Genomic DNA, 11,441 nt, shown 5'->3' with positions numbered 1-11,441 from the left:
CTTTTATATAAAATATAAAACATGTATGACTAAAAACGTTTAGATTTAAGAGATATACATGTAACATGTATCATTACAGTTGGTATATATTAAAGAGAAAAATAAGACAACAGGTCACAATGATCATTTAATATCAGATAGGTCTATGCAAGTCTTTAATGGGAAACAAATCAAGAATACAGTGTAGAAAAAAAGTTAAACATGACATGGACAGCAATTATGTATGAAATGTTTCCCCATATGTTTTTCTGCATATATGTATACAAACCTAATAACTTCATTCAGTCTTCAAGTATGAAGAATTAAATTTGTACAAATAAATCATTCTGATTATGTCATACACATTATAATGCTTGTTTTTCAGATCCCTTTACAATTTTCCTGTAGAAATATTTATTTTGTTAATACAAAAAAGGGGGGTTTCGCCAAACTAGAACCCAATCTACAGGTATGTCACCACTGACTTTAATCTGTCTGCAGCCTAGCTTTACTGAAGGGTAAACTAGAAATGAATGCTACATTTAGGACTCAACACTAAAAGGCGACTGCAACACAAAAGCTACATCCCAACACCCAAATTTCCAAATGTTAGAACAGAGATCACACATACAGACCTCCAAAACCTCAATCAGGACCCATCCCACTCCCTAAAATAGATTACGTGAAACCATGGCTACATGTATGTGGGCATATGGTAAACAGGTCACCAACTTTGCCTTGCATGGCCACTCTCCCATTCAACTTGTATGTTTTACATATCTTAATGCAGTCTCGATCAATATGACTAACTGTATTCATCAAAGTATAGCATAACTATCTACATAATCTCTATTACGACAAGGGAACAAGCACAAGTACAGACCTAGCTTACTGAAAAATACATTTTATCCATCCATTGCAGTGTTCCTTTATTACAACAATAGTACTATAAATTGCTTTTTTTTCTACAATTACAAACAAAAATGTATGGAAATGTATCTACAAAATGAAAACCATGACAGTGAATTAACGAAGGATACCATACCAATAATCCATACAATAATATCTGCACGCTGTATGCTCTTTTTAATGCAAAGTGACTTAGATGGTATTTCAAAGCTAAGTTCATCAATTGCAAAATTGGTTATGCTCTGTTTTAAGTGGGGATTTATAATTGATAACATTTTATAACAGACAACCAATGGAAAAGATTGTCTACTGAATTCTGCAACTAATTTGAGTCTCAGGGCAAGTTTAAGATTATGATCTTGCAATGTCAGGCATATCTCAAGCAATGCGTAGAGTATATGTTTAGAGTATAATTATGTTGAGTACCCACAGTGAAAGAAACATCATAGAATACATATATTTCTTTTCACAATGACTGAACAATGCATTCATTTTTCTTTCTATGATGCATGTACATGTAGCTTTGAAAGGAATATAATGAGAAAAAAATAAGTCCTATTTAATGAGATATCTTAAAATAATATAGAAAGCAACGAGAGGACTCCCTCTCTGTTGACCTCTTACCAGGTTATATACAGAATACTTCATGACATTGATCTTTTGAAGAACATCTCATGACCTTGACATTCTATAAGTTAGAACTTGAATGCAGAAATGTACATTTATGCATAATTCACTGATCCTCCACCCACCAATAACATATAATATCAAACTTTATACAATACATTTTCATTTAATTTGTCTCTATCTGATAGGCCATTATCATATATATGTATGGATAGACATTTTTAGTAAATCAATCACAAGATATAGTATAATTCATAACTTTAATACATAACTTTTTTGCGACAAAAATACATCATATAAAACATTTGGCTGAACACAACTTCCAAGTGTTATACACAGACAACCAATTCATATAAAATCCATCAATTTTTCAATGCTTGGTGCCAACTTCATGTTCCCTATAATCACAACATTCCATGAATGTGTTTAAAGGGGGGTGGGGTGGGGTTCATTATCAATCTGGGTCAAAACCAATACTCAAATACATTTCTGGTACTATACAAAATAGAAATTACCCATCAAGAGGTACAGAAAATGTAAGAGAGCACCCAACAGCACATTTTCTGCCAGCATCTGATCTCTTCATCACAAAACTTGATTTTAAACAAGATTTTCCTTTGAATGTGAAAATTGAACCAGACAGGTCTGAAATATGCTGCCATTCAGAAAGAGTGTCCACAATTGCCACGTGAACGAATATAGTAGTTAGTGGTTTACAAAATATGACAGATTATTGGGTTGACGTTACCCTCACAGGTCACAGTCCCTGAACATATAAATGGAATGGAATGGGAAAATAAATGTAGTCTCAGCTGAAGTAATGAGTAGCTGACCACATTATAAAAAGAAAATTATAAATAAATAAAAATGAAAATAAACCTAATTAAAGGTGACAAAGATCATTGTTGCACTTATTACAGAACATGTTTCCTCTTGACTGTCATTGAATCAGGAAGATCGATAGGTTGTATCATTTCTTGCACTTAAAAAACGTAAACAAGCTCATATTAAACATTTCCTCTCACTTTGGTTCTCGCCCCCGTGATGTATGTGACAACTTCATAATGTTTCGCATTAAAGTGTTCCAAATGATGGCATAAAAGTAATGAGGCTCTGACATATTAACCAATTAATGTGGCCAATTGGAGTGAAAAGTGATCGCAGCCAGAAAGAAGATACTTAAACATAGAGTGAACGCCCTTCTGGGTTTGAACAGACAATTTTGGAATATAGGCGATAGGAGATCTTGATATATTTCCAAACCACCAAAATCAAGCCATTTCTTCACTAGGTCAACTCGACTGAAAAAATACAGTTTACTTCACATTGGTCAAGGCTAATGTCTCCTCTATCGGCACACCATTACATTAGAAATACCTTGTGAATCTCAGCAATGACCTTTGACACACAAAGAATGACAATTACACAAGGAGCGAGTACGACGACAAAGCTGATAAGATAAATATATATAAAGACATACACTGTGTGTTCAAAGAACTTTTCATATGAACATTTTGAGCATGTTAATCTTAAACAAAGAAAATAAGAAAGAGTGAAATAAAACATGCCAAGCCCATTTCTCCCTGCTCGGTATGACTGTTATTGTTAATTATAGTTGTGATTGATGTATCATATGTTTGATGAAAGGGCAGAAGTAGCTTCTTCATATAAAAAAAAACCTCTGCTTGATACAGAATATCATTCTTCCATGATGTCACTGCAGGATTTAATCAGGATATACAAGTCTTTCCCTGTCAACTCCAACTTCTAACCTCTATACATGAAACTAAAAATTACTCCAGATTTAGTCAATTACACAGTCCTTTGATAGAAATGTCAATCTCTCCGCTATTAAACGTCTCCTGCTCACATCCTATTGTTTCCTGCTGCTGCTCCTCCTCCGCCCGAGCTGAACATGGACGTCGTGGCGCCGCTCACAGCACTAGCCGCAGCTTGTCTCGTGGCGGTTTGCACACCGGGGTTGGTGACGACGCCCTTTGCAAACTCTTCCTGGGCCTTTGAAAAGCTGGCGCCGGTTCCTCGGTACAATGCATGAACCTGCGGGGTTCGTTGAACAATGAAAGGGAGGATTAGTTCCATGTAACAAAAATGAAATGAGTGCTTATGTACATGTAGTAGAAATATATTTCCAGAGTGTAATAATGATCCCTTTAATTAGATTGTTCTATGAAATGTTCATGTCAAACGTATTAACTACAAATGTTTCAGGCTTATTGGCAACATAGTGGTTGTCTTCTACATTCATGTTGTTTATAGCAAATTCATGTACTAATTTTGCCTTCTCCCAATATGGCAATAAAAAACAGCTTAAAGGTACTATGTCCCATTTGCAGGCTAATAAAATGAAAAGGTTAGATTCCAACAACATTTAATACTAATTTAGAACTTCCCCCAAAGGGATTGAAAATGTCTTTTTGTGGGAAAGTTAACAACCGTTTGTTGTCAAATCGAATTTAGCAATCGCGGTCTGTTAATTAAATAGTTTGATTTTCAGACCCTTGTACCAAATCAATCAGTTTAATTTTGGTCATTACAAGTGGGTTATTGATTTGGACAAATGCTCGTGTACAGCTCATTTTATGTATGTTATTACCAAAGAAAAAAAGAAGTCAGTCAGTCGCTTAATACTGTCTGACAGTGAAGTCTAGAAAGTAGACAGGTTTTCCTTGAATAAGTTAAATACTAGTACACTGCTAACGTTTGAATTTCACAAATAAGACATATTCCTAATTTCTGCAAAGTTCTACCGAATTTAATGTTAGCTGCAAAAGGGATACACTACCTTTAAAAGACGACAAAGAGGCACAGATTCATATTTTGGTTTGAGTGCAAAAGAACAAATTCATAATCTTCATACAAAAATTTACCGTAATTAACGGTGTATTAACCGCACCTTTTTGCCGCCGAAAAAGTTGGGGTGCGGCTTATATACGGTACACCAACAAAAAAAAAAAAAAAAAAAAAAAATAAATAATTTTCGATTTATGCCCCTCCACCTGGCGCTATGCCTGACAATGTCTCCCAGCTCAGTAATTGGTGTGTTGACTCACCACTTGGAAACTAGAACAACACTTAAATTTGTCGGCAAATCAGTAAATTGGCAAAAAAAAAAGTCAGCAATTTTTTTTTTTTTTTTTTTTAGGGCGAAAAAGAGGGGTGCGGTTAATACACAAGGGCGGTTTATACAACGTTAATTACGGTAATAGATATTTGCAATATACATCTATCATACAGTGTGGTCCAAAAGGGGTTTAAAAATAAGCTTGAGTTCTGGTAATGATAGAAAATAAATTCTCACAAAATCCAACAAAATTGACACTGAATGTTCAAGATTACAAATAAATGACATGTCCAAAACGATTTCGGTAAGGGCCAAGTTATGAGCATAGAAAGATATGGAAATCAAGCTATTAAGGTAGGCCCGACACCATGTGCTTAACACAGGTCACTATGTGCAAATGAGAGTTGTGGTTTTTATGAAAGATGATTTCCAGCAAGTTTGTGTGAGTTTATTTTTTACTTTACTGGTTCAAACAATCAATCTACAATGGGATAAACAATCCAGAATTAATTATAGCGTGTTCTCTCAACATACGATTACCATACCAGAGCTCAAGATAAGCTTGAAACGTGTAACAGTGACAGGTTTGAATTTTTATTGTACAGATTTGAAGATTATCTATAAAATTTTAGTCATAATATCTATTTGGAAATGTTTCAAGAAATAGCTCAGATTGCACAAGAGTGTGTCTCAGAACCTTACAGTCCTCAACTAAGCCCATGGAATCAGCAACAAGGGACTTCCTACTTTGCATATTTTTGCTTGTGGACCATCCTGTATCATATATGCAATACATATGCAATTTCACCACAGCAATTTGAACAAAAACATTTCAATGCTTTGACAATAGATAATGGCTTTGTATTGAATCTGAATTTACAAACTCTTTCATAATGATTTGTATACAAGCGTTTGACTGATTTGTGGAAGATGTATGGGTTTTATATTCATGGAAGCTACAAACAGAGACACTGCCTGATGAACTTCACAAAATCCTTCACATTGATTTGTACGAGAGCATCATGACTTGTAGATAGATGTATAGGCTTTGTATGAATGCACATATGAATAAGACAATTTCTGTTCTTTTCTGTATTATACTCATGAGTGCAAGAGAAACAGCTTCAGTATGTCCGTCTTTTAAAGCCATTCTTCGACTTTTTGAACAAGTACGTGTTTGATTGTCGTTAACCTTTTGCAAATAGATGACATCTAGGACAGCCATGGCGGTAAAAAGTGCTGCAATTATTAACATACATCCTGCGATGGCCTTTCCAGAGATATTGTCAGCTCTTCCCATTGCCTGCAAGCCATTAACCCAGCCACTAAATACAATTAATGAGAATGAGCAAAACACATATATATATATATGATGGTTGATTTTTCAAAGCACATAGTTGCAAGAATGTTAAGTATTGAAGGAGGGAGATTATCTTGAAGAAGAAGAAGAAGAAGAAGAAGAAGAAGATATGGACTGTACAGTGTGAGTCAATAAAAAAAGAAACACATATTTCTTTCAAAAAGCACAAGAAGAGATACAAGACTAAACAAGACGATCTTTCAAATTCTGGGCCTCGTTGCATAAAACAATACCGTTGATGGTCATTTTACCACGAAAGGTAATTTCCATCAAAACCTTGATTGATTGGCTGTGGAGTGATGTTGCCATCATAGTATACAAATATACACTGCCTTGAGAGGTTCTGGTTAAAATTATGCGCAAGAGGTGACTCCAATAGCAAATGGTACTTTTGGAGTCACCGAGGCCCATAGTTTAACCAGTACCTCGAATAGAAGGCATGGTATATTTGTTTTATATCCTGCATCAAAAATTTATTTAAAAAAAAATATTTAAAAAAAAACATTTTTTGGAGAAAAAAAATTTAGAACAAAAAAAAAAATTAAAATATTTTGTTTTCATTAAATTAAGATTTGAAGAAAAAAAATTGATTCAATTGAAGAAAAAAAAATTCACATTTTTTTTTCAACTCCCAAATAGTAAACCAAAATAGTACTCTCATATAGTACTTTCTAAAAATAGGTCAAATATTTCTGGTCATGTAACGAGCTCTCAACCAATCAAAAGCCAACAAATTTTTGATACAGGATATAATAGTTTATATTGACGGCAAAGTCACCATCAGTAGTAAGTTTTATGCAATGGGTCCCCGAACATGATTTCCATACACATCACAAGGCCAAATAACAAAAATAATGTGTTTCTTGTCTGGACTTTTAAAAAAAAAGGACGAGGCAGGGCATTACTATTTACTATTTTGCAAATTTTGCAATTTTCTTCCAAGATGGCTGCCATTCTAATTTTAGCTGGCCGAGCCTATGTATTCACAGATATTGTGCTATGTGAGTATACTGATGAAATGTATGACAAAACAAATGATTTATATCACTTTAGAAGCTATTTAAACAAAATGTTTATCAGAGGCTTCTTTTTTTTTTGCTTTTTTTTCTGAATAGTAAATAATGAAATAGTGCAATTTTCTTCCAAGATGGCTGCCATTCTAATTTTAGCTGGCCGAGCCTATGTATTCACAGAAATTGTGCTATGTGGTTATACTGATGAATGTATGACAAAACAAATGATTTGTATCACTTTAGAAGCTATTTAAACAAAATGCATATCACAGGCTTTTTTTTTGGGGGGGGGGGCTTTTTTTCTTCTGAATAGTAAATAGTAAATAAAAGGAGGCGGGTGAGGACGAGAAACACTTCATTTTTGTAGTTGGCCTAATAGTGAAACTATGCTGATGCTGATTCCTTGCAAGTCTTTGCAATCGTGTTCAAATAGACTGATATTGGCGGATGAAGACAGCAGATGACGATAACACATGAACATCACACACTGACTGATGATGAAGATGTGTCCACTGTAGTGAGTTTCTAGAGGTGGATGATGAATGGAGAGATATATATATATATATATATACCTTGAACAGGTAGAGGAGGTCTAAGACAGCCACAATGCCAAACATGATACCAATCATAAGCATAAGACCACCAACAACCATTCCTGAATTGCTGTCTCCTTTGCTACCAGCGCCTATCATTGATAGACCATTAATGATACCACTAAAGTAGAGAGAAAGGTAAAAAAAATTTAAAGGGTGGAGGTTGTTAATGGGAAGAAAATTCAAGAAGTTTCTGTCACGCAGTTGGATGAAAAGCAGATGAAAGCTTTCTTCGGGAGGAGCGGTAAGAATCCCGCTGAGGTAAATAGATCAGATCTACGTTGAACCAAAGTTTCTGTGTACATATATAAACTATGATATGAAATATTTCACTTCAAGATGACAACTGTTAACAGAGTGACACTAAATCTTGACGTCACAGAGCTGCCAACCTTTGGAAGTATAAATTAGTACTCAGCACCTCCAAAATTAGTATTTTACCATCTTACCATCAAAATTAGTATTTTTCAACCGGCCTTCCTTTCACCTATTATAACGCAGCGCAAATGCATACCGTAAAGACCATATTTTACTGATACATTTGATGTGAAACATGCCAAATAACACAACAAAAATTAACCCAGAAGAAAGAAAGAGGATAAATACTGTTGCAAACTGTGGAATAAATCAGACATACCAACACCAGAGATGCCAACTTTTGAAAATCAGAAAAAGGGAGGATTTGAAAACGACACCAAATAATGTGCGCGTAGTGCACATCTCGTAGAATTCTCGTAGAAACTTGTAGAATTCGGTAGCAGCGAACATAGTTGAATTACTACATGCTAAAGTTAGCAGACGATATTTCTCATGAATTCGGATTTTTGGAAGGCATTTTCGTATTCCCTTCGGATTTTCGTAACATATACAAATTTTTCATAACGGCTGGCAGAAGAGGTGAGTTATTTTTGTATACAGAGAGAAAAAAGAAAACTTTAAAAAAGGCCCAATAAATATTCACGATTGTTCTCTTTATTTTTACTGCCAATTTTTGTTTACGGGTACAGTGGTGCACCGAGCCACCAGGCAAACAACATGTGGTTGGACCTGTCTAGAGTGGCCAACTATTTAGCTTGGGCAGCCTTTCTAGACAGGTTTAACTACATGTGCCAAAAAGAAAGTGTGCAGCTAATTATCATTTTCTTTTTTTTTATAGTTCAAGCCAACGATGAATGGATATAGGAAGTGGTAGCACAAATGCAGATTATGTGGTAAAATCAGTCAAGTAGTCTTATACCTTGATTAGAAAGAACAAATCAAGCGTGGCTAAGACACCAAAGAAGACGCCTATCATGATCATGATACCGCCAATAGCCATTTGGGATTTACTAATATCAGGGGAGTCACCTCTAATAGCTTCAAAACCATTGAATATACCACTGATAAAGAGAAAGTTCAAACATCATATAAACAAACATGATTAATAGATAAAAGTAACGAATAATATCAGATAAAATCAAGATGTCAGAGAAAATGGAGGAAAAATGTATTAACAGGAAGCGAGAGAACTTTGTACTAGTGTCATAGATGCTGTGTAGAAATCCTGAAGTGTCCCAACCTGAAAAAAGAAATGTTGTTACAAAAGTTATTATTAAACAGAAAAACAAGGAAAACAAGAAAAACAGAAAAAATATATAATAAATACGGGGTGCCCCCCCCCCCACAATAAAAAAAGACTGGCATACTCCCAATAGCATGGGGTCATATTCACTGGTCCCAGCGGAAGGAGAGTCTTTACACATGAAAACTATAACCAAGATTGACAAATTAGGTAGAGGGGTTTTTGTTTTAGAAGGTTTTTGTGATGCAAGGTAGATGTTCAAATTTGTCCAGTATGACTAAAACTGTGTTTCGACCAATTCATATAATTTGATGTCTGTGTTTAACGAGTAATTAAAATTGCCTGAAAACAGAAACATGGGTGCGGAATGTTATGTTCGTGTTCAATCTGGCATTTCTTATAACTTGCCCAATGCTCAGACTTATCATTTCTGGAACTACACAACAATATATTGTTTCCTGCAAAGAGCACTGTTAGTGGACATCTTTAAAATTGTTTGACGCAAATTCTACAACCAATTTAGGCATTCTTTTTTCTTCTAAAAATATTTCCCATCTACTGGTATTATCAATTTCATTGAAAGTATGATAGTCTGTTTGGGGGGGGGGGGGGACCCTGTATATATGCACAGGAGTATATCCTCCTTTCATCAGATCATAATGAGATAAATATCACATCTTAAATATACTGAGAGGTTATTCTTGTTTTAACGCAGTACCATTCCAAAATACGAATTTTCAGATACATCAATTCAGCTGTAGATACATGTAGATTCATTTCAAGCAAAGTTGAGCTGATGGGTAATAGTTCAAGGTTATCAGTTTTGAAGAACAAGACATAACATTTAACATGTTTTCTAGAGGTTTTTTTTTTTGGGGGGGGGGGGGAAGGGGTTGAATACATATTTCCATTTCAAGGTCTCACTATCTTAGTGTAAATTGAAAACAGATACAAATGACGTTTTCCTCAATTTTATGGCATTCCAAGGAGTTAACAAGTTTAAAAGAAAACACATTTTGCCTCTTCTGGCTCTGTCTGGACAATATGAAGAACATTAATAGTTCATTATCGGTTTTTAAAAAGAAGAGAAAAAAAGAGTTATACTCACACTGTTCCAAACTGATCAATGCCTATTGCTTGCACAACAGTAACCATAAATTGGAAGAAAAAAATGAAGAAAAACAGAAAGAAGTTGAAGGAGCTGTCACTCCTGTAACGACGAAAAGAGAAATGGATAAAAGAAGCTTAGTTAAAGGGAGGATAAATATCAAATAATTTTACAAGCTGAACAAAAGATCAGGACGGATTAAAATCTACATGTAAATCCCCTTTGCTTCTCACTATTTAAATAAAGGCATATAAATCAACTCTATAAAAATAACATCAGTTACAGTAATCATTCAAAAACTTCATCATTTTTCTTTTCATCATTTTTGGAACTCTATTAACCTCCAATTTCACATCAATTTTACCTGTATGTCAATAAGGCATCTCAATTTTTCTTATTTCATTTTCCTTTACAGATCTCTTGGAGCTTTTTTTTTTCTTATTTTTCATATTTGTATATTTTTTATCATTTTAATTACAGGTACATGTACATATTTTGTCCATGTAGACAGATTTCGTTTTGCATGCAATGTAGGACATTCATTTTCTTTGTATCAATCAAAAGGGTATATCTTCCTTATCAAATAATAATAACAGTTATGAAATTATACTGGTTCATTCAAATCGTAGTGATAATGAAGTTGATATATAGATGCTGCCTCATGGTCCATGAACAAACCTCTAATGATACCTTAAAAGCCATGAATGTGATTTTCTTTATTTTTCATATTACAAATAATGAAATGATACGTAATTTCATGACAGATCATACATGTGGATTTAGATGTAGATGTATAATGTTCATGTACACGCACAGTGCATATAACTATTTAATCACATCACAAGCAATTAAATCACACTGAAATAAATTAATGATTTTTTTTTTTCTACCAGGTATTCAATTCATTTTAGGCCTCCTATGCAATGGGTAAGGATGCTTAAAAGTACAGAGTACCACTGGGACTGAAAGATTACAATATACAGTGTGAGTCAAAAAAAGTTTACACCTAGAAAATTGCTAATTATTTCTAAAATCATATATGAACAGTTAATTATTATACATCTTATGAAAGAGTGTTTTATCCCAAATCATTTGGTACCATTTTTGTGTGATATGTGTTCACGCTTGGATGAACAGGAGGCATTGTTTGCAAGAGTGCAAAAATCGACTTGCACCAAAGTGATGCCTACACTATGTATTATGTTGGGA

The 11,441-nt window shown here is 34.3% G+C and overlaps 1 protein-coding gene across 6 annotated transcripts in view; it reads right to left on the bottom strand.

Moving 5' to 3' along the window:
- Positions 1 to 126: 126 nt before the first annotated feature.
- Positions 127 to 11,441, bottom strand: part of LOC105436756 (secretory carrier-associated membrane protein 1) — a 38,295-nt gene continuing 26,980 nt past the window's right edge. For 4 of the 6 annotated variants that reach the window (XM_030976967.1, XM_030976966.1, XM_030976970.1 and 1 more), the window contains 3 exons: positions 10,233 to 10,334; positions 7,543 to 7,684; positions 127 to 3,573 (listed from right to left, as the gene is read on the bottom strand). In XM_030976967.1, the coding sequence (XP_030832827.1) occupies positions 3,382 to 3,573; positions 7,543 to 7,684; positions 10,233 to 10,334 (436 nt within the window). In that variant the 3' untranslated portion in view covers positions 127 to 3,381. Of the gene's footprint in view, positions 3,574 to 5,789; positions 5,923 to 7,542; positions 7,685 to 10,232; positions 10,335 to 11,441 lie in introns of all 6 variants that reach the window. The other 2 variants (XM_030976968.1, XM_030976971.1) reach the window with 2 other exon arrangements.

The sequence above is a fragment of the Strongylocentrotus purpuratus genome, unplaced genomic scaffold, assembly GCF_000002235.5.
Source record: "Strongylocentrotus purpuratus isolate Spur 01 unplaced genomic scaffold, Spur_5.0 spur5_scaffold_9, whole genome shotgun sequence".
NCBI lineage: Eukaryota > Metazoa > Echinodermata > Echinoidea > Camarodonta > Strongylocentrotidae > Strongylocentrotus > Strongylocentrotus purpuratus.
Note: the sequence above shows the minus strand (reverse complement) of the source record. Positions and strands in the feature narration are given on the sequence as shown.